The sequence below is a fragment of the Desmodus rotundus genome, chromosome 1 (assembly GCF_022682495.2).
Source record: "Desmodus rotundus isolate HL8 chromosome 1, HLdesRot8A.1, whole genome shotgun sequence".
In the NCBI taxonomy this organism is placed as follows: Eukaryota; Metazoa; Chordata; class Mammalia; order Chiroptera; family Phyllostomidae; genus Desmodus; species Desmodus rotundus.
Genome location: NC_071387.1, coordinates 108,523,589 through 108,551,421, shown reverse-complemented (window position 1 = coordinate 108,551,421; position 27,833 = coordinate 108,523,589). Strand labels below are relative to the sequence as shown.

The 27,833-nt window shown below is 45.8% G+C and overlaps 1 protein-coding gene across 1 annotated transcript in view; it reads right to left on the bottom strand.

Annotated features, from left to right (window-relative positions):
- Nucleotides 1-446: 446 nt before the first annotated feature.
- The window catches only part of SNX29 (sorting nexin 29), a 611,689-nt gene continuing 584,302 nt past the window's right edge, over nt 447-27,833 (bottom strand). The window contains exon 21 of the mRNA XM_045204448.3: nt 447-567. Within this exon, the coding sequence (XP_045060383.2) occupies nt 498-567 (70 nt within the window). The 3' untranslated portion in view covers nt 447-497. The remainder of the gene's footprint in view (nt 568-27,833) is intronic.

Below are 27,833 nucleotides of genomic sequence, written 5' to 3'. Positions count from 1 at the left end.
AGAAAACAAGCTTTTTGATGTTGTGTAGACAGTTTGGCAACATCTCCCCAACAGGGCTGATAATTGTGGTACCCTTCCGGTGCGTGGTGGGCTCTTCTGAAGGTGATAACACCTGATTCTGGAGAACCAGAAGTTAGGAACACATCTCTGCTTCTCTGTCCTGGACACCTTGCTGGCCTCAGCTCCTGCTGGGTTCCTCAGGGGCTCTAAAGCTAATTGCACTGGGATGGATTTTGCTAAGCATCAGAAGTTCACATTAAACCACCAAAGCAATTATGTGCCCTGGGTACCATTTATTGTCTCAAAAGCAAATGCAGCAAAAAGGAAAGTGTTTCAATACCTAGAGGATTAGAGCAGATACAAATATTAATTGATACGGATACATTTCACAATATGCTTTTGTTTAAAAAAGGGAAAAAAGCAAGGGAATAATTTGAATCCTCCAGTGGCAGGATTCCATTGAGCTTTGGCGAAGTACAGATTTTTAACACAGTTAATTACAGTGTGAGAACGGCAGTCTGGCAACGGCGCCTTCTTCCGGCTTCACAGCCTTCGGCTCCAGGAAACCTGTAAGGGAGAAGCCACGCGCCATCAGAGGCTTGAGGAGGCACATCTCAAGTTTTCTCAGTTCCTCTAATGAGGTTGTCTTCTTGACCCTTCTCTTTAGGTCAATCCCCAAATCCCTCTGTGTTCTCAACCTGTCCTCCCCTCTTCCCCTCTGACATGGCTGATCAAGCAGGACCTTGCTTTGTCTAAAGCTCCCTCTGAGTGTAAGCTGTCCCCTCCCATCGACTGCAATCACCCCAGTTCTCTTAAATGAGGCTGGTGTGCTCGTAGTTATCCCATGTGTATTCCAAACCACACTACTCCACTACCTTCTGCTCCTTTGTGTGTCCATTCCACAAATTCTTGGCCACCTGCTCTGTGCTGTGGATATACCCCATGGCTCATTCTCACCGTAGTCATCTACCAACCTGTCAACTCATCCATCTTCCATGGAAGGCTTTAGGACATTATTAACAGTCTTCCTGTTCACTCAGTCTAACCTTTATCCAGGGTGACTTAGTGACCATGCCTCTGGCATCTGTTGCTTTTACCTATGATGCATCCATTGCACCTCCTGATTTTATTTTGGGGGGTCTGCTCTACCCTAGTTTAGTCTGTTGTTTAGGTGTGGTTGGTTCCATTCCTGGGTTTTGCTGTGGTGGATGTAGGAGTGCATGTGACATATCGGAATGCCATGGTTCTGGTGCCAGGGTGCAGAGAGGACCATGTGACCCAGATCAGACAATCCCAGGACTCCTGCTAGAAATATCATGAGGACAGACTCTCCTTCTGCTGGGGATCCCACCTAGGAGAGCACCTAGCAGAGAGTGAAGCATCAGAGAGGAAACTAGAGCAGAGAAATGGGGTCGGGGAGAGAACAAGAAAGAAGAGGTAAAGACCCAAAATAAGCCCCTGGGTCCAGCCATACCTGAAGCCAGTGAATGCCTGGCTGCTCAATTAAATGAACCCATAACTTTCCTTCTTTGCTTAGGCCTCTTTCTATTGTTTGCAAACCCAAAGAACCCTGACTAAACACCATGCTATATGTTGATCTCAATTTCCATTATCTTCTCCGTTCCACCTCTGCAACTTACTCCCAGAAGCCAGAGCTGGGGCTGGGTGAGGGGACTGTAGGCGTGGCAAGGGAGGAATGTACCCCTACTGATCAGGAAAGAAACCAGAAATGCAGACCACTCTGCCTGCGGGAGCAAGCCCACACCTCACAGATACACACTCATGACTCTCAATTAGTTCCGCAAATATTCGCTGAGCACCTACTACTCACCAGGCCCTCTTCCAGGCCCAGGGATGGAGCAGTGGACAAGTGAGATGGACTCCCTGCTCCGAAGGCCTGTTAGGTAAAGTCCACTGGCTTGTACATCTGATCAAAGCCTCCATCGTTGTGCGACGGTCACCAGGGAGCCTCCCTGCCCTCCTTGAGCATTAAAAAGATTAAAGTCCTGGATACTTTCATTATGTCACAAGGTCACCCGCTGAGTGGTCTTTATTCTGCCAGATAGGATAGGCACTCTGGTTATATTTTTCAAAATGTATTCTATTTATAGCTTATGAATTGATTTTAAGCTATTTGGTATCATAACAGTATTTCCCTTTATTGACATCTTTCATCGGAGGAGAGCCAGATTGGTTAATGTGGCCACTGAGTTTCAAGAGATGTCTGGACATGGAAGTCTTAGTGTTGTACATGGACTGTATGTTTGTACCCCCCAATCCATACGCTGAAGCCCTAACCCCAAATGTGATGGTGTTGGGGTGGGGCTCTCGAGAGGTGATCGTGTTCAGATGAAAGAGGTCAGGAGGGTGGGGCCCTCATGGGTTTAGTGCCCTCACACAAAGAGACCAGAGCTCCCTTGCTCTCTCCCCTCCCCACTCCCCCTCCCTCTCCTCCCTTCTCCTCCCTCTCTCCTCATTCTCTCCCTACCATGTAAGGACACACAGGGAGAAGGAGGCCATTTGCAAAGCAGTATGAGAGTTGGGATGCCATTTGGAATGTTAGGACCATGCTCCTAATTATGACAGAGGAGAAGGACTTGGACAAAGACAGGTGACAGAAACATGGGGAACTGATCGAGTTATATGTCACCAAATTTTTATGATCCAATCAAAATATTTTATTTCACAAATGGGAAACTGGGGTCAGAGAGGCTGTGGGGCTTACTCAAGGTAATTCAACAACAGGAAAAAGCAGAAGGAAAGAGAAACCAGTTGGCCTTGACATTCTAGGATCGTGGGCTAAATGATAAATACCAGAAAAGAACAGAAAACGATGATTAGGGTATCGGGCTAACATGAAAGACACATCTAAAACACAAATGCTCCCAAAGGAGAAGATCCAAAGGTCACTGCTTAGCTGAAGGATAATTATAAAGCTGTCTGCAATGGCAGCCAGGTCAGCCCTTGACCCGTCCCTCCCTCCCGCCTGGCGGGGATGCGTGGGGAGGGCTGTCTGCGCGCTGCCAGCCTTCCTGACAGTAGCTTCTCTGGGGAGGGTGCGCGCCATGCTCTGCCTCCTCCCTCTGCAGCGGAACCTGTGCACTCCTCTTCTAGACCGCTGAAGCCTGTCGACAGCCCGTCCCACCTCTGCGGTCACACGACAGAAGGCTATTTACAAAATCCCACTTTTAGCCACACATTACACAGAAGAGGTCCTTCCCTTTTCTGTTGGTAATGACCCCCTGCCTCTAAAGAGGTGGCTTTTCAATGGCTTTCTTGAGGAAAAGAGGTGACTCACATCTCACAAGGCTGAAATCATTAGTTTCAAGGCAAAGGCATACAGATAGGGGTAAGTAGCTTCAAGTTCATCTCTAACCAATAGTCTCTACTTTTACCAGGAAAGGAGCAGATGGTAGGAGGTTTTAAAAGGAATTCAGAGACCAGAGACAGATATTTCTACTACATCCTGGGCTGGACAGATCATTAAGCAAGTACTAAATTCTACTGGAGGTTTAGGGAAGAATATACAATTCTGGAATGTTGGGGCTATAAAGACCCTATAAGAAAACACAGTGTAGCAATGACCCATAGAGGGCACTCTCTCCATCACCTCCCCTCTGACACCCATGCTGGACATTAATGATCTGTCACAGCACTATTGCCCTCTGAATCCTCCAAGAGACGTGGTCCAGACATTCACTGTCAGTCATGGTTATCACCCTGGATCCGCATTGCCTTATAAGGTAAAATTCAAATTAAGTTAAGTTAAATTAAAAAAAGAGTTCCTCAGTCACACTAGCCACATGTCAAGTGCTCCGTGTCCACACGTGGCTAGTGGCTGCTGCGTGGGACGGCACGGAACAAGCAGTTCTCCCCTGCAGAAGGCTCCGTTGGACTGTGCTGCCCTCAGCCCGCGTTTCCCAAGTGTATGTCTTTACACTTCTTGCCACACTGACTCACTTTTTTATTTAAGGAAACTTCATTATCTACTGAAATGGAAAGCCAGTGTTGACATCCTACCACAAAGAGAAGAGAATGGTAGGCATGCCACTCTGAAGGCCGGTGTGTCTTCGTTCTGCTGAGACGCTGCTGCTTCCAGAATGCTCTGCCATAAGGGTCGATGTGTATGGCAGTGACTGGCTAACAGCCCACCAATATCGGTGTTCTCTCTTTTCTCGGTCCAGGTCCAACTCTGAAACCCTCTCCAGCCATCCTCCAAGCTGTCTTCCTCCCTCTGCCTGCCAGCTGGGTGCAGAGATAGAAGGAAAACTCCAAGGCCAGAGGTTTGGTGGAGCCACAGATGGATGGAGGTGGGTACCTGACTGACTGGATGGAGCAAGAAATAAGCCATTTTGAGTTAAGACAGTAAATGTTCTGGAGCTGTTTGTTCTAGTAGCTAGTCTTACTTTTCCTGATTACTCCAACTCTTTCAGAGCATTAAAAACATACCAGCACTCAACTGTGGCTTTCTCCTTCATGTGCAGAGAGAGTGAAAAAGAATTTGAGGTGAAATAATGTTTTCAATAAGTAACTTGAAGTTATTTAATGCCAGGTGGGTCCTGTGGCAGGAGAGAACCACGTCATTCAAGGAATGAGAACAGTGGCATTTGATGAGGCTGGTCAGAGTGGCAGCCCCCAGGCCTGGTAGAGCCTTCTAGATCACATTACTGACTAGTCTAGGCACAGGCATGTGACCAAGTTCCGGCCAATGAGATGTAAGGGGAATTCTGCTAAGGTCTGGGGTCTGTTTAAAAAAGAGACATGTCCTCAGAGAGCCCCTTTCGCCCTGCCTGCTTTGGAGCATAATGAGGTGGTGATGTTTGTGCAACCCTAGGAGGAAGGTAAAACAAAACAAAACCAAAATTGCAGAAAAGCTGTCCCAGAGCCCACATTGAGATCAAGGGCTGAATTAGGTAACTTTAAAATCACCTACCCCTAGCTGTTCATTCAATGAGAAAATAAATGTCTGCAGTTTGGGCCACTTTTAACCAGACATTCTTTTACTTGCAGCCCAAAACTGTTGCAGCATTTTTCAGAAGAGAATTGGAAGATTGGCCAGGAGGCAACAAGTGACCAGGTCATACAGCTGGGGTGCCCGACTGTGACACCAGTACCCTCAGCAACCCTCCAGCTCAACAGTCCCTCAGAAGAAAGGAAGCTTTGTAGGGATCACAAAGTCACACCTTTCTGGCCCCTGCACACTCTAGCACCTGTTAGCCTTCAAAGGGGCTGTTTTCCTGAGTCTCCATCTTTGTTGGAGTTCTGTGCCGTTCTAGCAAGTGATTGCATCCGAGGAGTGACTTGTGAGAATCTCTGATTTGTAGCCAAGTCCGACAGAAGTTGTAGGTAATGTGGGGACCTACAACTTGTGATTGGCATCTGAAGTGGGACGGAGCCTTTAACCTGAGGGGTCTGCCCGCACTCTGAGTAGTGTCAGAATTGAATCGCAGGACACCTAGCTAGTGTCGCAGAGAACTGCTTGGCGGGGAAAACCCCACGTCTGGTGTCAGATGAAGCGTGGTGGCAGTGAGAGAGTAGGGCACACGCACGAGCGCCTCCCCAGGCAGCCTCCTCTTCGTCCCAGCCCACCACTCTGTTCCTCTCTGGACCTCCGTCTCCTCATCTGTAAAATACCAGTAACATTAGCCACCATGGACAGTTTAATAAAAATTAAGGAAGAGAAATCTGGGGCATTTTGATAATAAACTATTAAATATTATATATTACCATTTTCACGTGAGACTGAATTACTTAAAAGCAAAGACCATTTCACTTAAAAAAAAATTTTTAAGCCCCAGATCTTAGCAAAGGATTTGACACATACCAGAGGGCTCAACAAGTGTTTGTTAACGATGTAAATAGCTGGCATTTAATGAGCTATTAATAGGGATTATCTCATTTAATACTTATAGCCCCTTGAGATAGATAAACATTATTGTTCACTCCACCCTACAGCTGAGGAAAGGAAGGCTCAGAGGAGTTGGATGAGCTTTCCAAGAGCGGACAGTAAGTGGTGGAAGCGTTGCCTTAAACTTCATAATTTGCTGCAGGTTCCAAATTCCCTATAATGGGTGTGCAAGGCTTGAATAAACAAACAAAGGGAAAGATCTCTTTAAAGGGCATGATGTGTAATAAAGCTTTGTTTCCTTGTCTACACAGTGCCTGGTGCAGAACAGGAGCTGAGCTCTTTTCCCTCCTTTGCTCATTAAGGGAATGCGAGTGAGGAAAGGTGAAGAAAGAGGAAAACGGCACAGCTGAAGCCCCTCAGGTCCCCAGAACAAAAAGCCTGAAAATGCTCGTAGAATGACCTCCTTGACTCCCCTGTGTGTGTGTATTGGGCGTTGCTTTTGAAAATTCGACCCCAGGCCTCACCCTCAGCAGCAGCTGTGACTCATTGGGTCTGGAGTGGGGCCAGGAATGTTTCCCAGGCACCTTGGGTGAACCTGGCAAAGGTGGTGGAGATCAGGCTCTGCCCTGGAGCCAGATAGGCCCTCAGCTGTGGAGAATATCAATCATCCAGTTTAAAGCCCAGGTGACCCCAGCCCCTCCTGCTCCTCAGCAAGTGGAGAGGTGGGCACGGGAAATCCAGGTCCCCAGCAAGTCCAGGAGGAGGTCTCGGGAAGCCAGAGAGGTGAGCGGCCCCCTTCTCCCCTCTCCGCTGGGTAAATGTGGGCAGCTGGGGCAGCCCTGACCTCACATCTATGTCCATGACCCTGGTGGCCCAGCCTTGGACCAGGCCTCTGAGGTTTCACTCAACTCCAGGGGCTCAACTGACTGCTGGAGTTTAGGGAGAAGTGGAGATTATCTGAGGACAACTGAGCGTGGGGGAGGGGCAGTGGAAGCGTGGCCCTCGGGACCGAGGCTGGACTGTCCGGGACAGGGCAGGGTGAGCAGAAAGCCTGGCACCTGTGAGTGATGCAGAGACAGACAGAATTGCTGGGAGAGGGATGGGGGGACCAGAGGCCAAGTGCTCAATGCAGGTTTTTTAAACCACAGCCTCCACACTCGGGGCTGTATCCTTGGAAGGGGGATGGGTGTGCAGAAAGGAAAGCAACACCCCCTTGGTCCCTTTGTCCCCTCTGCTGCCTGTGACCTAATTAGGAAGCAGCTCCAGAGGCAGCCGTGCTAGGAGCAGCCACCACCTCTCTGGTAATAACTCAATCCAGGAGACAGAGGTCTAAGGCCCCAGCTCCCCGCACCATGTTTCCCCTGTGAAAGCACCCGCTGCCCTCTCCAGGGAATCTTTGGAAAGTCACCTTGAGGGGGAGGCCCTGCTGCAGAACAGGAGGAGGGGCTCCTGGATCCAGTGTGCAGAGCGGCGGGGGCAGGGGAAGGCAGGTGTGGGGCCTGGCGGGCTGAGGAGAGGTGGGCACAGGAAAATCCAGACAAAGGACAGTTTTTCCTGGTCTGCTGGGGCAGCTGGTGAATGGCTGAACACTACAGTTTAGCTTGAGAGGAAGAAAGGGCCAGGGCTGCCTGAAGAACTAGCCCCAATCCCAGCCTGGGAGGTCAGGGAGGGCTTCTGGGAGGGGGTGGACAAGCAGGGTCAGCCCCCTGGAGGTGGCAGTCAAAGGTGTTTGCTAGGCCAGGGAGCAGCTTTAGCTCCATGAAGTTGGAGTAGGGGCAGGTGGAGGTGGGAAGAATGCTCACAGAGCAGCAGCTCTCCAAGTGTGGTGCCTGGGTCAGCATCGCCTGGGAGATTGTTAGAAATGCACATTCTCAGGTCCAGATGGGCTGATTCAGAGTGTGGGGGAGGGGGGAGGGGCAGCCATCTGGATTCTAAGGGACCCTCCTGGTGATGTGGGTGCACAGGGAAGTCTGAGAGGCACCATCATGGTGATTTACCAACAAGGACGGCAGAGCTCAGGCACTCCCGCCCGCCTCTCCAGACTTCGGTAGGTCTGGGCCTGAAGTTTCGATGATTTGCTGGGCCTCCTGAAGAAAAGATTACAGAATTATAGCTATGAAGTCAGTTACTGGATCTTGGAAGGGGTCTTTGCAAGTTAGGGAGGCGTCATTAGCCCCCTGTTAAGTTTGCTCCCAGTCAGTATCAGCAGAGGGGAGGCTGAGGCTGGAAGCTGAAAGGCGGGGTTACTGGTGCCGTCCCCCCTGCAGGCTGCCCGTGGCTTTGCTCCAGTGGAGAAATTCTGCACAGCTGCTCTGGATGGCAGGGAAGGTGCCTGCTGCTTGCTTGTCGCAGGCTGTGGGTCTCACTGACCAGACAGCAGAGTGGGGCTCCCCCAGAGTGTGCATCTCTAACAAGCTCCTCGGTAAGACTGGCTACAGAGCTTGCAGGGCCCCTTGCTCAAAGTAAGAATTTCAAGATGTGGAGAGCAGAGCTGGAAACCCAGCAGGGCGCCACCCTGAGTGCAGGACCCAGTGTGACCGCACGGACTGCAGGGCTGGGACACGGGCCTGCCTCCCAGCTGCTGATGCTGCTGGTCTGGGGACTTCTTTGAGAGCCACTGTCTTAGTGTCCAGAATAAGAAAGGTGAGAGCTGTACCTTTGGAAATGGGCATTAGAACAGCTTATTACCTCTAATCATTACCGTTCGTCCTCATGACGCTCTTTATGAACCATCAGGTGTACGGTGCTAAGCTAAGCCCCTTCTGTGCCTTCCCTCATGAAGTGCTCTCATCAGCCCCCAGGAGTAGTTGCTGCATTATTCCCACTTTGCAGATGAGAAAACCGAGGTTCAGCGATATCAAAGGAGCTGCCTGAGAGCCCACGGTGAGGCCCCGACCCAGGCGCCCTGGCTCTAGGGTCTCAGACCCACTGACTCCTTCCCATCCAACCCTTTCTGTGGGCCTCACGTTTCTTTCCTAACCAGAAGGGGGCTGGGCAGGGCACACCTTTCACTGTGCTCTCAGCACCTCGCTGGCAGGTGAGTGTTGCTGGCGCCTGCTCTGGGCCGGGCACTTTGCATGTTCGACTCTGACGCAGGTACTACCACTGTTCCCATTTTAACGCAGGAGGGAGTGGGAGCACCTGGCTGCTGGGGTTAGGATCCTAATCCCAGGCTGCCTGACAGCACAGCTCTGGCAACATCCCGCCTAAGCACCATGGCTTTGGGGTTGACTGGGGCTGGTGGCCAGGGCAGGGCCCAGCACCCAGGCCACAGGCATTTTGAGCCTCTGCTCCCTGTGAGCGAGCTGGAGTGGGATGCTCTGGGCTGGCCACGGCCACAGCCGTGTGACTGGCCCCAGCAAGGGTGCAGAGGAGGCCGAGTCACCTGAAGACTCAGGGCCCCAGCCCAGCAAGCAGCTTGTTCTTTTCTTATATTATGCAAGATCCGCTCTGCCTCACAGGTTTTGGTCCCAGGAGGGAATCTCCTCTCCTGGCAGCTGTTGAGCCTCCCTGAGGGTCTCCCCACTTCCCCCAGTGTCCCTTACCCCATGCAGCCAGGAGACAGCTTTGGAAGCTGAATCTGTTCCCTGATCAAGCCCTCAAATGGCAGCCAGCTGCACTGGAGATGAAATCTGAAGACCCGTTGACTTTGCACCCCTGCCTAGCTGCCCAGGGCCTGCTGCTTCTCATTGCCTTGCTCCAGCCACACTGCCCTTTCGGCAGCTCTGCCTCCGGGGCTTTGCATCAGCCACACCCTTTGCCCAGCCTGTTTTCACCCCAGATCTGGTGGCTGACCTTAGTTGTTTGGTCATCAGCTTTTCGGAGAGCTCCCTGACTACACTGATAAAGTAATCCCCGATCGAATTGCCCTCTTTTATTCTTGGCCGACAGTTTACTGCTGTCTGAAGTGACTGTGTGAATGATTTGTTGGCTTATCTGTCAGTTTTCTTCCCACTCAAGTCTAAGTGTCAATGAGGGCAGTGATTTTCTTTTCTTTTTACTATGTCCCTGATACCTAAAATAGCGTCTGGCACATAGTAGATGCTCAACTAATATTGTTGGCAGGTGAATGTCTCTCTGCTCTTTTATCGCTCTGATCATAAAACTTGATGTCCTGGACTTCTCCCTTCCTCTCATATTCCACCTCCAGTCCTTCAGGAGTCCTGCTGGCCCGTCCTTCAGAATGCACCTCCAATATTAGTCCTCCTGGCCACCCTGCTCCAAGCCACCACTGTGTCTGGACTATTCAGCAGGCTAACCGGGCTCCTTGCTTCTGCATTTCATCTGCAGTCTGATCTCTACCAATGCCTGTGGCTGGATCCTCCTTCGCTGCCCTCCGGTGCACATCTAGCACCGGATGTGGGACATCTAGCAGCATCCCTGGCCTCTGCCCACTAGAAACCCCTGACTTGATAAAAGAAGCATCTCTAGACATGGCCAAATATCCCCTAGAGGCCCAGTTGCCCCTGTGTGAGAACAGCTGCCCCTAGAGAGATGCTCTGAAGCACAAAGTACGAAATGTTCTCCTCTGCTCAGAAACCTCCAGATGTCTGTCTCACTCAGAGTAGCACCCAGAGCCCCGAGCCTTTGACCTCATCTTCCACCCCTCACTCACTCCTCTTCAGCCACCATCGCCCCCTTCCTGGTTCACCAGACATTCCGGGCCTCATGTCTCTGCACCAACAGTTCCCTCTGGAACGCTCTCCAGCTGGCCCTGTGCGCAGGGCTCATGGTTCCTCTCTGGCCCTCTGCTCTGTTGTCATCGCCACAGGGAGACTGTCCTGGAACATTTCATCTCAATGGCCTGCTTCCCCTTTCAGGGTGCGAAACCCGTGAACGCAAAGACTTTGCTTTGCTCAGCACATGGGAGGTGCTCAATTCTTGATGGGTGAATGGAGAGAGTGACCGCCTAGTCCTCTAAGCTTCAGGCTTTTTCTGAGAACGGCTTTTGCTGGGATGTTTGTAAGGCACTTAGCAGAGTGACTGGCTCATCAGTAAATGTCCCCTGCCATCACTGTGACCTGCCAGACCTCAGCTCAGCCCCCTCTTACCACCCCCTGCCTCCCCAAGACCTCTGTGTCTCTCTTCAACTCTCTCATTGTGTCCTGATTTCTGACCTAAGTTACAACTATTTTGTATATATTTGAACGTATGCCTCACTGTGCCGGCAGGACGCCTTGGGCTCTGCTGCAGTAACAAACCCCTTGTCCCTGTGCTCCACACACCAGGGCCTGGCCCTCCCCTGTGCGAGGTCACTCGGTGGCCGGTGGCCGTTCAGGGGGTGGGTCAGGACCTGCCTCCGAGGAGTGTCCTGACTCTTAGGGGCTTCAGTGTGGGAATGTCTCCCCCTGCTGCCAGTTAGAGCTTGTGGGCTGGACGGGGTCACAGGGCCGCTCCTGCCTAACTGCCACGGGCAGGGAGCTGGCCCCTGGAAACCCAGCCCCAGTAAATGGTGTTGGCACAGTCACCCATTGGAGACGGAGCTCTGGGGACTCAGTCCATCCTACTCATTTCTGAATTCTTTCTGTGTGTCTAGTGGTGCCTGACGCGCAGTGGGTGGCCAGTGAATGGTGTGAGCCTGAAGGAAGGAGCGGAGGAGCCTTCGCCTTCGGAGTGAACTTCAGCTTTAGGATGTGGCTTAGTTCTCCAGCCCTGCCACTCACCTGCTTTGTCGTCTTAGGCTTAGTTTTCTAATGTGTGAAATGCAAATGTTGGCACTTGCCTGTAGGGTGGTTAAGAGACTTAGATGTGAAAATCTATATGAATTCTTAGCACAGGATTAGCACACAGTAGGTGCCTAATAGCCCACTGCCAACATGTTGGCCTTCGAAGTGGCCCCTCATTCATAGAGTGCACACAGCACAGTACTTCTGTCTGACGCACTGTGGGTTGTTCTCTGTTATGAGACTGGTATTAGGTGCAGGCTGAGGTGTGGGGACCGCATCCTGCCTGGTGGCCTTGCCCCCCATCACCACCTGGGAAGAGCATATAAAACACACCCCACAAGGAAGTCCCTGCCCCCCACTTCTTACGTGCTGGCCCATGGGCAGGTCAGTTCTCTATAAAATGAGGAAAATGACTATTGCTCTTTATAAGTTGCTGTGAGAATTCAGTGAGACGGCCTGTGCAGGGGGCTTTAGCACAGTTCCTGACACACAGGAGGTGCTCACATGGTGGTTCCTTCTGCTTCGTACCATCTTGCCCTAATGATGTCCTAAGAAGCAGTGCCCCAGGTGGGACCCCAATGCACCCCAGTCTCCCAGGAGAGTTGGGAGCCCCTGCTGGTGACCAGGGAGAGATGATGAGAGGACCTGAGGAGTGGAGGCAGCCCATAGACCCGACTGAGCAGCATGGGCGAAGGGCCGCTCAGCTTCGCTTCCCAGAGTGCCCTGGGCTCTGCACTTGCTAATAGTGTGACCCTAACATGTTACTTTGCTTTTCCGAGCCTGTTTCCTGTCTGCACAGTGGAGGGGCCCAGCTTACTGATAAAAAAACAAAAGCACTGGGCGCCATGGTCAGCTCAATGGGTGGAACCTATTGCCTTTTCTTATCATTCTTACTATGGCCATTACCATTTACAATTTAGATCATGAGGATTCAAAACGTGCCGATTAAGGACTGGGCTGTGGGTCCCATGGGAAACAGTCACAGCAGGAACAGAAAAGGACAACGATGTTTCCACCGGAGGGGTGGAAGGTACGGGCGGGTGCAGGACGGAAGGGGTGAGTTTGACATTGTCTTCAGTATTGATCCCAGAGCAACGGTGCAGGGTTCAGGAGCTGAGAGCTGCCTCTGCCGAGGGGCAGGCTAGGTCGTGGCCGGTAGCTTTGCCCTAGAACTGCCCCGTCCATTGCAGCAGCCACCAGCCCCGTGCGGCTCCCAGCACAGGAAATGCTGCGGGTGCCACTGAGGAGCCGAGGCTCTGAATTTTGTTTAATTTAGTATAAATTCTAAAATCTGGTATTCAATTCAGTTCCTGGGAAAAACTCATGTTTGGAACAACTCAGGTGTGCAAATCTACTTTTTCAACTGAAAATGTTAAGAAATTTAAAATGTACTTCCAATAAAAATTTAGCATCTGGCTTAAAATACTGAAGGTATAAATTTCAAAGAATTAGTACTCCTCAAAGAAAAAGTAAATATCTCATTCATTATTTTATAGCAAGTTAAACTAACCCTTTTGACATATTGGATTACATGCATAAACATTAATTTTACCTGTTTACCCTTTAACATGGATTCTGGCAAGTTCTAAATTGCATGTAAGGCTGCATGTGTCTCCCTGGCCAGCGCTGCTCTGGAGGGCCTGCTGACTATTGGACAGCGGCTAGTGTTCCAGGTGTTCGTCATTTTGTCCAGTTTGGTGCTCAATAACGGTATCTCATTTGTTTTTCATTTTCCTTTTCTTGATTTTTCACTGAGGTCAGACACTTATGCTGGAAGTTGCCTATTTTTCTCTTAGAGAATTTGCATTTTTCACTGTGGCTTGTGAATGATCTTTCTGCATTAAATGTGGTATTTATTGCTTTGAACGTTTGTGGTCTACCTTTTAATTTTTGCTTCTATTACTTGATATAAAGACGTTAACAATTTTTTGTGTGACCAGGTATTTTCTTTACAGCCAGGAACTACATTGTTTGGTAGGGTTTTTTAATGGTTTCATTTTTACTATTTATTTCATCTTGGCTTTATTTTAGAATGTGACATGAGGCATTGAACTGATGAGAAATTTGGGCAGGAGAACAGCTATTTTAAATGAGTCTTTAATTACTTAATGAGTATGTGCACACTTTACCCTGGTGTTTGGTTTTTTTTGGGGGGGGGGGGCGAGTCCTATTGTATTATGTCATAGTTTTGGTTACAGCTTGCAGAGCACTTCTGCTTATGCATGCTGTGCAAGACTCAAGGCAGCCCAGGAGGGTAGCCAGGGCATGCCATGCGCCCCTGCTCTATGTACACGGAAGTGCTGGACTCAGCAATGGTGAATGGCTCCCCACAGATTGCCAGTTTAGAAGGGGTGGGGCTTGAATACAGCAATTCTGATTTCGTCACTGGGTGCAAGCTGTGGCACTGGGGACCAGACGACGCACTCCTTCCTTAAGCCGTTAAGTTGACGCCCAGGAACTTGGACAAACAGAACACCACTCCTGAGGTCAGTTCACTCCAGTTAAGCAAACCCGACCTAACACATCTCCAAGTCCGGTTCCCTGCTCACACCCATTGCCCATTTCTTTAGGATTAAAGCAGGTATTTCTCAAGATCCTTTTCAAGACCTTAAATATATTGACCAAGTATGAATTACTCTCAGTCTCTTCAGAGAACGACATCCTGTACAACCTGGATGCTTCTGGACTGTTTTTAAGACTGAAGTCCCCTCTGACCACTAGCCCCCGTCCAGGTCTCTGCTCCTGTCCCTCCCCTGGGTGCGGGGTGTCGTGAGTTTCGAGTGTGTCTTTCCAGACCTCTTCCTACGTGTTACCATCCACACCATTAGAAACTATTGTTGTTGGTATCGCTCACCCAGTAGCTGGCATTTGGGTCGTCTTCTGATTTTGCTGTTAACCCCGATGCAGTGAACATACCTGTTCAGGCTTTCTTGTTGATATGGGCAAGTGCCTTCCAGGGGAGATGGCAGAACCTAGAATTGCTCCATCTAGGGTATGTGCATACTCTGCCAAAATACTCTCCAAAACGATGACAGCAATTTACCAGCAGCAACGTATGAAAGTACATTATCATACCGTTTAACTCTGTGGCAATTTCATAAGTGGAAACATTATTTCATTGTTTTAATTTGCATTTCTCTGATTGCTAATGAGGTTGAACATCTTTTCATGTGATCACTGGGTATTTGCATTTCCTTTTCTGGGAATTGCTCATTCATAACCACTGCTCATTTCCCTTCTGATTCATAAGTGTTAACGCCCCCAAAACATTTTTATGTATATTGTAGATAATTATTCTATATGCTACACGTATCTTCTGGAATGTTGCTTGTTTTTTAACTTTGTTGATATATTGTTATGCTGAACCTGAACATTTTAGTACAGTAAGTCCTCACTTAATGTCAATAGGTTCTTAGAACTCTGGCAGAACTGCGTACAATAAACCAATATTACTATAGGCTGATTGACATGAGCAGGGTTAAGTGCCTACAGCATCTCAACAACATTATAACAAAATGATGGTATTTGAGGACTTGTTTTTACAGTCAAATTTTATCAGTCTTTCTTTTATGGTTTTTAAGACACTTTATTTGTAAAGGTCTTTAAAACCCCAAAGGCAAAAACATTTGCTCATATTTTATTGTATTATTTTAATAGTTTTGTTTTTTACTGAAATTTATTTTTGTGTGTCCTATGAGGTAGGGGTCCAACTTATATTTTTTTTCCTAAATGCACAGCCAATTGTTTCAACACAAATTATCAAAACGTTTTTCTTTCTCTGCTCATTATGAAATGGCCTCCTTAAATGTATATTAAACCTTCATTTCTACCTGGGTCTGCAGTCTCTCTCACTGATTTATTTCTGCGTCACCATAGCTAGCATCACAGACCTCTGTCACATGTTTTTGGCATCTGGTGGGAGAAAGTTTCCTTTGTTTCCCACCCCCTCCGAAAGTCCTGGTTCTTCTTTTGAATTTCAGAATAAGCTTGTCAAATTCTATGAAAAATATAATTGGGACTGCATTTAACTTATAAAACAATTTGGGAAGAGTTGACTGACACTTTCGTACTATTGAGTCTTCTCATTCATAAACGTGGTGCATCGCCCCAATTACATATGTCCCTTGTTCAGTGAAGGTCTGTCATTGTCTCTATAAATGTCTCATGTCTTATAAAGTTCTGTTGCTATTGTTAGTTCATTTTTAAACATTTCCTGTTTTACCTTCTACTTGTTATTTTCATGTTGAACTAATATCTGACCACTTTGATCTCTTATTTATCAACGGTTTGTCAATTTGTACCCTTAGAATTTTGTAGGGAATATCTTCAATTACACCATCTGTAAGTGTAGTTTTGTATTTCCTCTTACAATATTTACAGTTCGTATTTCATAGACTAAAACCTTGAGCACAATTTTGAAAAGCAGCAGCGATGGCATGAACATTTGCACTGTCCCAAACTTTTACAAAATTAAAGTGGGGTCCGTTTTAAGGTTATTAACTCAATTCCATTGATTGAAGGGTTCATTCTTATACTATTTACCACACTGCTCTATTTATTGCAGCTTTATATTGTGTTTTAATGTATAGATAAATTAGTCACCACCAGCCATTATTTTTCATTGTTTTCCTTTAACTCTTGGTTCCTTATTCTTCTGATAACTATCTTTTTCTCAGCTTTAAGCATGAGCAACATGTTCATTGGACATAAAATTGTCAGGTCTGTGGCTTTTCCTCTCAGAATCCTTTAGCTGTCGTTCTATTGTATTCTGATTATTTTTTTCTAGGAAATCTGTGGCCTATTGTGGGCAACATTTATTGTATTTTTTCCTGGATATTTTTAGAGTTTATTTTATCCTCATAAAACCTTTTTGGTTTATACAACCTCATTGAAGAAAAATAAATTAAAGACTAGCAGAGCTCGTCCATTGACAACACGCATCATATATCCAGTGCCGTGTTAAACGGTGAACTGGAAGATAAACTAATGGTTCCAAGCCTTCTAACAATTTCAATGAAAATTACAAAATGTTTGAGACCCTATTTTGGAGTACAAAGGATGTTTGAGTTCTAATTTCCATTCTCTGGAGAACCAGAACAGGTCATTTCCCTCATTGACATGCATAAAACACATCACACTTTCTGTTCTGCTGATGCTATAAATTCAATACCAATTCTCCAGCCACATCAGTTATGAGCATAAAGTATATCATGTGACCTCAGATCTCTAACAGTGGAAGGCTTATACAAGAATGGATGCTGCTGGAACAATGCTGCTTCCTTTGATGCGGCAACTGAGCATCCACCTCCTTCCCCCTCAGATGATTTCTTCAGCCTGTTGGAGCAGCGAGGGGTGGTTTTAGTCTCATAACCAAGTTAGAGTGAAGAGTCTGGCCACATACTACACGTGCTCCATTTTTAAAAAACAATTCCGAATCTTGGGCAACTGCTCTCTTGTAGCTACTTTACAGTTTCTAAACACAGTTATTGTCCAAAGCTGGAAGAAGTTTAAGTCTTCTTATGAGCATGGGAGTGCATGGAGGGAGGTAAACAAAAAATAAAATAAAAAAAGATGAGGTCTGATAGAAGAGCAGCTGGATAAGAAAATCAGAAAAGGAACAGCTGTTTAAAGTTTATTCCAGCTATCATGCGGGCTATTCTGACTTGAAGGTAGCACCACATGGCATACTTCTGAGCCCATTCCCGAGCTAGTCTGTTGCTCTCGTCTCTGTTTTATAGATCGGTGCAATCTCTGGCACTAGGGGGTCATCTAGTTTGGGGTCACATAGCAGTGAACAAATGGGTAAAAGAACTTTAGAAATAGTTAAAGCAGGAGACCACCGTGAGACCACTGTGATCTTGTAGAATATCGAGACAAATGCTGCCATTACTGTTATGATAAATTCTTATTGTAAATGCAACTTTAGGTGGTTCGAAGGGGCAGTCTGTAGGAACATGAATTGTCAAAAAGAATACACTGCCTTGATGTGGGCTGTCATTAGGCCCTACAATTGTGGCTTGCCAATGAAACATATCTCCAACTGGACCTGCAGAACATTGTGCTGGAGGGTCATGGGCCAGATCACCAAGTTCCTTACTAATCTGTTTCATAGTCTGTGTTTTGCACCTGGCTCCTCACTCTCTGTGTGTGTTCAAAGGTCTGGCCAAAACTCTTAGGTATCATGGGGGCAGGGAAGGATTGTCTCTTTGTCTCACACTGGCTCTGCCAGACACAGGCAGGTTTCCTTCTTTTCAGAACAGCACCCTCTTATTAAACAGATTGGAGGTTCAACTGGGAGGGCGGGGGTCAGCGGTGGGTCATGGGTTGGAGCCGAAGGGAAGGGTGGATGGGCAGTGGGGACCCTTAGAGTCAGAAGCATGGAGAACTGGAAGGAAACCATGGGAGGAAGGTCTATCCTCATAATATAAAAATTCTAACATTTTCCAATGCCAAGTAACTCCCTCAGCTATGTCTTTGTTTATTTCTTCTGTTTTAACTTCTTAGGAAAACCATCAGTTTTAAGAATCATGCTTCTTTCTTATCCTCTAGATGCATTATCCTCTCCTTTGCTTTCTGGGTCCTTTCTTCCAGTTTGTGGGACAGGTCAATTATCTAATGGGTCAGTTCTGCTCATTACCCCTAAAGCTGTTGGTTCACGGATGTTCTCTTCAACTCACTCACCTCTTCTGTAACAAGGGGCTCCGTGAATGGCTCTAAACACTTTCTTCAGGACTCTTTTTTTTTTTTTCCTAAGAACTCTTAAAAACTAAGATTGAGGGCAATGATGGAATGTATTTGCACATCTCATGATTCTGAGTGCTTTGATCTAAGTCACCTGATTGGATCGTCACAGTGAAGCATTGTAGAGATTAGCAACCCCTGCGTACACAGGAGGTGAACGAAGGATGTTCTGTAGCTACGCATAGTGTCGCAGCTCCTAGGTGAAGGCAGGGCCTGTGTCTCTAAACTCCTGGTCCTCAAATGGCTGATGCTTGAATCGCCCAGGCCCCTTTCTGAAAGGACCCTTGCCAGGGGCTGCTTCCTCAGGCCTGTGAGCAGGAGGTGCACACTAGCACCCATGAAGGGCAGGAGTGCAGCTCTCATCCAGCTCACTGTGTACCGTGGGCCTCCGTTTCCAGAGCTATAAAATGGATAATGACAGTACCTGCCTGTAGTGTAGTGGTTATGATTGGGATAACCCATGTTATGGACTGAATCATGTCCCTCCCTGCCATCACATGTGGAAGCCCTAACCCCGCCTGTGACTGTACTTGGAGATGGGGCCTTTAAGGAGGTAATTAAAGTTAAGTGAGGCCATAAGGGTGGGGCTCTAATCCAATAGAACTGGTGTCCTTATAATAGGAGGAAGAGACACCAGGAGGGTGTGTACACAAAGAAATGGCCACATGAGCCCCCCAAAAAAGTGGCTAACTGCAAGCCAAGGAGAGAAGTTTTACGAGAAACCGACCCTGTTGGCATCTTGGCCTTGAACTTCAGCCTCCAGGACTATGAGAAAACCAGTTTCTGTTGGATAAGCCACCCAGTTTGTGGTACTTTGTCATGGCAGCCTGAGCAAACACCATGTAAATGACAATACCTGGCACACTGTAAGCCAGCAGTGTCAAACTCATTTTCACCAGGGGCCACATCAGCCTCGTGGTTGCCTTCAATGGGCCGAAAGTAATTTTAGGACTGTATAAATGTAACTACTCCTTAACTTTAAGGAGTTGAAATTACATTCGGCCCATTGAAGGCAACTGCAAGGCTGATGTGGCCCCCGGTGAAAATGAGTTTGACACTCCTGGGGTAAGCCCTCAATGCATTTTGGCTACTTATTACTATCATAGCTATTATCATTATTATTATTTCAGTCTTTTAGAACAAAAATAGACAAATCACATTTGGACACTTGACCTCTCTTGCCTGTTCCTTCCTTCCTCCACTGAGTATCTGCCATTGAATAACATTCCACATAGATGTATAAAGTTACTTACTTTTGTTTTTTTAGATAACATATACATTGTTAAAGACTAACACCTTGGTCATTTATAGAGTTTTTTTGCCTCAAAATAAACAAAGTTGACTGGCGATAAACTGGGAACTACATCCTTGAGAAAGCTGGGGCTCATACATCAAGAGATAATGGTACACACAGTTAAACATCCATTATATTTCAGAATCAGGGCTCTTGCTGATTTCAAGTTACAAACTGGTATTGCAGAACTTTATAAGAACCTAGCAGGTGAGCCCTGGCTGGGTGGGTCAGTTGGTTGGAGCATCATCCCATTAACCAAAAAGTTGCTGGTTCGATTCCCAGTCAGGGCACATACCTAGGTTCAATTCCCCTGTCCGGGTGCTTATGGAAGGCAACTGATCAATGGCTCTTTCTAGCATCATTGCCTCTCTCTCTTTCTCCCTTCCTCTCTCTCTCTCTCAAATCATAAACATATCCTCAAAACAAAAACAACAACTAGAAGGTGAGCCCAAAAAGAAAAGCAAATATGCATGATCGTGGCTTTGATTCTGAGGCACCAGGTCTGTTTAAGTCTTCCCTCCAATAGTTTCCCCAAACACTGTGGCTGTCAGGTTTCTAATGAACCGAGTGGTGGTGCCAGGTGTGGGAAGGAAATGAACAAGAATCCCCCCGTCTTAGTCCTTGAGTTCAAGGGCAGACACTCCCAAGTGTGTGTTCATTAACAAGTTATTAACATCTCCTGGTCTGTACTGTTTTCCCTGGGAGCATGACCAAGGTTTTTCTTTCCCTTTTTAATCTGTCCTCTCTGGTTGGAGTGTGGTTTTCATCTAATGTACAATTTGCATTGTAATTATCAAATCTCAAGGCTAAAAGAGACTTTAATTAAAGCATCATTTAGTCCAGTGATTTTTTTTTTTTTTTGGTAAGAAGGGGAAAATGCAGTAAGCAGCTTCCTGGGCCTGTCACTTCCCGCTTCAATCAGAGCAGCACCCTTGCCACTTTTACAGGTATTTCTCTGCAGAGCCCTAACATCAGCTGGGATCTCCTAGTACCAAAGAGCCAGGTAAGATTGATTTATACCCCTATTCCATGGATTTGGAGAACTTCAAAGTACTCTCCCAAATTTTCCCAAATCCCCAGAAGTTTCTTAATGTCTCCTCAGGACCTCTTCTCTCATTTTATGTTTCCTTTCAAATCTTTATTTGGGCTGAAGTGGTCAGCAGACCGCCCAGGCTACCATGTGCTTGTGGGACTGCCGGCTCCATGGGAAGCTTTCGTGTCTGTTGTGCCCTGAGCTCCCGGCAGGACTGTGCAGGGCGGTCTTGATGAGTATCATGAAGCTGCTTCACAAACAAGGGAACTGAGGCCGGGACAGGGTCCAAACCAGCACGGTGTGCTAGGAAGAGAACAGGTTTTTGTGTTGGAATCCTGACTCTACCCCTTCCTGGCTTTGTGATCTTCAGCAACTTCCTTCACTTCTCTGAACCTCTTCATGTATCTGGAAAATAGGACTAAAAGCTTCTTCCTCTGAGAGTTATTCTGAGGGTTACAACTAATGAGTGTAAGGCACCTGACAGATAGTAGATGTCAAATTAAATGTAAATATTGCTATTCTCCTGTCTTCTGCACAGAATTTGCTCACTTTCTTACAAGAAGGAGAGAGAACACTAACATCATTCTCTGAGACCTAATATCCACCCATTCATTCCCCATGGCTGGACTTTAGTAAACTGCTCATAGTGTGAGGGGTTCAGCAAACTTTGGCGTCTGGCCCAAACTCAGCCTGTTCCTGGTTTTGTAAATAAAGTGTGATTTGAACGCAGTCAGCCCGGGCATCCAAGCTGAGTACTAGAAACAGAGATCGAATGTCCTGAAAAGCCTAAAATATTTAGTAGCTGGCCCTTTACAGGAAAAGATTGCTGACCCCTAACTTACAGCAACAATTTCTTTTTGTTGGCTTGTCCAGTCAGAGCTGGAGAAGGTTCATTCAATTAACCAAATCAGCCAATGAGGATTAACTGCTCTGAGCTCAGCGTTTGCGGTCGGGTGTGTGTGGGTGGGGCCTGCCCTCCTGAAGCTCACAGTTTACAGCTTGCTTGTGTGGACAAAGCCCGTGTGAGCCACGACCAGAACTTCAGTCCAGGCTCGTGCACTGACTAGCTTTGACCTTTAAATCTGGCTGGCCTTTGTTTCCTCATCTATCAAATGGCCATGATCACAGGACTTTTCCCATTTGATTATTGTAAAGACTAAATGGGTTATTAAAAATTCTTAGTTCATATAGTATTGGGGCTATATGATGACTTCTCACCTCTGCTCCCAACTTTGCCCGGAGAGGGAGAGTGGTGTTCCTAGAAAGTGAAGGGCGTGCCCAGAACTCGTTTGTCTTAGAGCCGCTTTCCCGCCTGCCTCCCTCCGGTTCCCTGTGCACGTCCTCTCCTCCAGCCAGCAGACTCAGCGCCACCCCCATGCTTCTGTCTGGTCCTGGTCCCTGCCTGGTGCCCTTGGCACGGAACCCCTGGTGCAGACAGACCACACCAGGCACCCTGTGCTGCTTGGGAAGGCTGGAGCCGCTTCCTAGGAGGGGAACTGTGGAAATTCTATCTGCTAAGGGCATCGCCAAGGACATCTGATCTGGGTACCTTCAGCTCAGACCTGAGGCTGCTACACTTTGAACTAAATTGGGGCCACCAATTCCACCTCCCCATCCTAGTCCCTCCCATTCCCCAAAGCACCGGAGCAGATGGTGGTCATTTTCTCTTCCTCTCCTCGGTCCTCCTCTTAATGAACAAGCTCTTCCCCTACCTGGGCCTCTCTCAGCAGATGGTAAATGACAGTCCCTGTTCTGTGTGAAATGGTCCTCTAGGGACAGGGGAGGATCTTGCAGTTGCTTCAAGAGTACAGAGCAGCTTTTAGAGACTCCGGGTAAAATGTATTAGAAGGAATATGGTGGAAGGATGTGCCAAGAGCTTCAAATAAGACACCCACATACCTCTTTCGGCCTTCCCCACACTCAGGTGAGCAGCCTCGGTGACCAGTCCTTGGATCTGCCTGTGTGTCCCCTCCCCACCCAGCACCCTGGTCCAGGCCTCTGTCACCTCTGGTTGGGTGCTACGGTCGTCTCTATGTGGTCTGCCTGCCTCCAGTCTCACCTTCCCTCCCACTCCAAGGGCAGCCCAGGGTGAGCCTGGCACAAGGCAAATTTGAAGAGGCCAAGCATTGCCCAGCTGCACACTCCCATGGGACTGGGAGTAAAGTCTGTCAACTCTAATGTGGCCACTGCCATGCTCAGTGCTGTTCCCTTCCCTACCTGTAGAGAACCAACTGCCTGTAGTTCCCAAGCACCATCTTCCAGGTCACTCTCCATGGGGGTGTCTCTGAGAACCGCAGCCCCTCTCTCCTGTGGCTTGAAGCTCACGCTTTAGCTCAGGCTCTGCTTCCTCTGGAAAGTCCTTGACTCCCCTGTCCTCTCTGCCCCAAGACTACATTGGGTGATCTTGTGTTCTCATAGCACCCGGTACCTACTATGTGTCAGGAAAGGTACTGGATGTGCCAGTGTCCTGTTGCTGCTGTGACAAATCACTACATGCTTAGTGGCTTAACTACACAGTTATCTTACAGTTCTGTAGTTCAGATCCGAAATGGGCTAAAAATCAAGGTGTCTGCAGGGCCACATTCCTTTCTGGAGGCTCTCAGGAGCATCCTTTTCCTTGCCCTTTCCTGCTTCCAGAAGCCACCTGCACTCCTCGTATGGCCCCTTCCGCTTCCTTCAAAGCCAATAAGAGCTGATGGACTTCTCATGTTGCAACTCTGCCCTCTCCTGTCCTCCTCTTCCATGAGGAAGGACCCTGGATTACATTGGGCCCTGCCCAGATATCACCCCACCTAAGATCAGCTGGCTGACACCCTTAATCTGCCCTTGCCACGTAGCGGAGCATACTCATGTTCCAGTGATTAGGATGTGGACATCTTCGGGGCCATTTTTCTGCCTGTCACAACTTGTTGGACTTTAATATTCGCTAGCTTGGCACGCACAAAATGATGGATGATTTTTTAATTTTGCAATTACAGTTGATATACAAGTTTATATTATGTTCAGGTGTACAACACAGTGATTAGATATTTATATAACTTATGAAGTTATCGCCCCAATAAGTCTAATACCTATTTGACACCCCATGTGGTTATTACAGTATTATTGACTTTATTCCCTATGCTGTGCTTTACATCCCTGTGACTGTTTTTGTAATTGGCAATTTGTACTTCTCATTCCCTTCCCCTTTCCATCCAACCCCTCTATCTTACAACCATTAATTTGTTCTCTGTATTTCTGAATTTGTTTCTGTTTTGTTTGTTCATATCCTTCCATTTAATTGTATATTCTTCAATTTCTCTCTTCAGTGTCTTATAGTTTTCCAAGTACAGGTCTTTTATCTCCTTGGTAAATTTATTTCTAGGTATTTTTTTCTTTTTGATGTAATTGTAGGTGGCAGGGCATCGTTTTCTTAATTTTTCTCTCTGATGGTTTGTTATTGGTGTATAAAAATCCAACCTAATTCTAATTAGTAACTTTGTGTCCTACTTTACTGAATTCATCTTAGTTCTGAGAGTTTGTTGGTGGACTCTTTAGGTTCTCTCTATATCATATTATGTCATCTGCAGAGAATGACAGTTTTACTTCTTCCTTCCTAATTTCAATACCATTTATTTCTTTTTCTTTTTGATTGCTGTGGCTAGGATTTCCAATGCTATGTTGAATAAAAGTGGTGAAAGAGTACATCCTCGTCTTGTTCCTGATCGTGAAGAAAAAGCTTTCAGCCTTACACCATTGAGTATGATGTTAGCTGTTGGTGTGTCACCTGTGGCCTTTGGGCCATCGATACACCTTTGAGGTATGTTCCCTCTACCCCCACTTTGCTCGGAGTTTTTATCATAAACCAGCATTGGATTTTGTCAGATGCTTTTCCTGCATCTATAGAAATGATTATATATTTTTATCCTTCACTTTTTTATGTTGTGTATCATGTTCATTGATTTGTGAATATTGAACCAATCTTGCTTCCCAGGAATAAATCCCATTTGATCATGTGTGTGACCTTTTAATGCTGAACTGGGTTTGCTAATATTTTATTGAGGATTTTCGCATCTATATTTATCAGGGATTTGGCCTTATGTTCTTTTTTTGTAATGTCTTTGTCTGGTTTTGGTATCTGTTAAATCTGGCCTTGTAAAATTAGTTTGGAAGCCTTCCCACCTCTTCAGGTTTTTGCAATGGTTTGAGAAACATAGGTATTAATTTTTATTTCATTGTTTGGTAAAATTCACCTGCAAAGCCATCTGATTCGGGAATTTTGTTTTTTGGGACTTTATTCATTATTGATTTTATTTCATTAGTAGTTATCAGGCTGTTCAGATTTTCCGTTTCATTCTAGTTCAATCTGGATACTCTGGTTTCTCTTCGGATTGTATAAGTCTTTCACCTTTTAATTCAATCTGTATGGTTCTAGAAATTTACCCATTTCCTCCAGGTTGTCTAATTTGTTGGCATATAATTGTTAATAGTAGTTTCTTACAATTCTTTGTATTTCTGTGGTGCCAGTTGTCACTTCTCTTCCATTTTTTAATTTTATTTATTTGGGCCCTTCTCTTTTCTCTTGATGAGTATCTAAAGGTTTATCAATTTTGTTTATCTTTTCATTGAACCAGTTCTTGGTTTCATTGATCTTCTGTTTTTTGTTTTTGGGGGTTTTTTTTTATTCTATTTTATTTCTGCTCTGATCTCTCTGGGCTTTGTTTTTCTTCTTCTAGTTCCTTCAGGTATAAGGAACTAGAAGATTAGATTGAGATTTTTCTTTTTTCACTGATACAAGCCTATATTGCTATGAATTTCCCTCTTAGAACTGCTTTGGTTGTGTTGATTTGGGGTTATTTTTATTTATCTCAAAATACCTTTTGATTTCTTCCTTGATCTTGTTAACCCATTCACTGTTTAGTAGCATTCTATTTAGTCTCTACATGTTTGTGCATTTTTGAGTTTTCTTCTTTTAATTGTTTTCTAATTTCATACCATTGTGACTGGAGAAAATGCTTGATATAATTTCAATGTTCTTAAATTTACTGAGTCTTGTTTTGTGCCCTAACATGTGGTCTGCCTGGAAAATGTTCCATGTGTGCTCGAATGTATCTTGTGCTTTTGGGCTCTAAAAATAATCAATTGGATCCATATGGTATAATGTGTCATTTAAGGCTGCTGTTTCTATGTTGATTTTCTTTCTGGATGATCTATCCATGGATGTCTATTAGGTGTAAAGTCCCCTACTATGATTGTACTACTGTCAATCTCTCCTTTTACATCCATCAATATTTGCTTATGTATTTAGGTGCTTCTGTATTGGGCACGTAGATGCTACAAGAGTTATATCCTCTGGTTGGATTGACCCCTTTATCATTACGAAATGCCCCTCTGTACCTCTTGTTATGGCTTGTCTTAAAGTTAATTTTGTCTGCTCTAAGTATTGCTACCTCAGTTTTTTCCTCATTTCCATTTGCATGAAATTTCTTTTCCATCCCTTTAATTTCAGCCTGTGTGGGTTTCCATCTGAAATGGGGCTCTTGTAGGCAGCATAGGTGCAAGTCTTGTGTTTTCTTTTTAAACCCTTTTAGCCACCATCTGTCTTTTTATTGGAGCATTTAGTCCATTTGCATTTAAAATAATTATTGATATGTATGTAGTTATTGCCATTTTATTAGCTTTTCTGATTGTTTTTGTAGTTCCTCTCTCTTTCTTATTGTCTTGCTCTCTTTTGTATGTTGGTGGCTTCTATACTGTTATGTTTAGATTCCTTTCTCTTTATTTTTTAAATATCTCTTGTAGATTTTTGGTTTGTGGTTACTCTGTGCTTCTTATATAACAAGCTATGTTTATAGCCATTTATTTTAAGTTTATGGTCTTTTAAGTTTGAACATAATTTGAAATCTATAATTTTTACTCATCCCCTCCATGTTTACGTATTTGTCATTATTTTTAACTTTTTTGTGTATGTGTGTATTTCTTTTTTAAAAAATATTTTTATTTTTTGAGAGAGGGGAAGGGAGGGAGCGAGAGGGAGAGAAGCATTGATGTGCAAGAGAAACATAAATTGGCTGCCCCTTGCACACCCCCAGTGGGGGACCTGGCCCGCAACACAGGCATGTGGCCTGGCCAGGAATCAAACCGGTGACCTCTTGGCTTGTGGATGACACCCAAGCCACTGAGCCACAGTGGTCAGGGCTTGTGTGTATCTCTTAATTTATTGTTGTAATTACACATGATCTTTGTACTTTTTCCCTTAAACCTTTTTACTAGCTTTATAGTTAGTTAATCCACTGCTTTTACTAAGTATTTGTCTTTGTTAATGAGCATTTTTTTCTTTCCTATATTTATTTACTTTTACTTTCAATGTTTTCTTTCCTACTTAAAGAGGTCTCTAACATTTCTTGTAATACTGGTTTAGTAGTAATGAACTCCTTTTGCTTTTTCTTGTCTGGAAACTCTTTCTTCTTGAATTCTAAATGATAGCCGTGCTGGATAGAGCAATCTCGGTTGTTGGTTTTTGCTTTTCATCACTTTGAATATCTTGTGCCAATCCCTGTGGTCTGCAAAGATTCTGTTGAGAAATTAGCTGACAGTCTTATTGGTAGGGAAGTAACTGCTTTTCTCTTGCTACTTTTAAGATTCTCTCTGTCTTTAACCTTTGGCATTTTAGTTATAATGTGTCTTGGTGTGGGCCTCTTTGGGTTCATCTTGTTTGCACTTCCTGGACTTGTATGTCTATTTCCTTCACCACATTAAGGAAGTTTTCAGTCATTATTTCTTCAGGTAGGTTTTTCAGTCCTCTCTCTCGTCTCCTTCTAGTACCCCTGTGATGCTGATGTTGGCATGCTTGATGTTGTCCCAGAAGTCTCTTAAACTATCTTCATTTTTAAAAATTTCTTTTTGCCGTTCCAATTAGGTGTCTTTCCTCTACCTTGCCTTCTAGATCACTGATTTGATTCTCTGCTTTATGCAATCTACTGTTGTTTCCCTCTAACGTATTCTTTTCACTTACTGTACTCTTAATTTCCGACTAGTTCTTTGTTCTCTATCTCCATTTCTATGTTTTCTATGTTTTTGTTGAAGTTCTCACCCAGCTTATATATTCTTTCTCTAAGTTTGAGAACCTTTATAACCAGTGTTTTGAACTTGGCATCTGTTAGATTGCTTGTCTCCTGTTCATTTCATTTGGGGGGAGTTCTGTTGTGTTCTTTCATTTGGAACATATTTGTTTTTCTTTTCATTTTAGCTGCCTCCCTGTGCTTGTTCCTG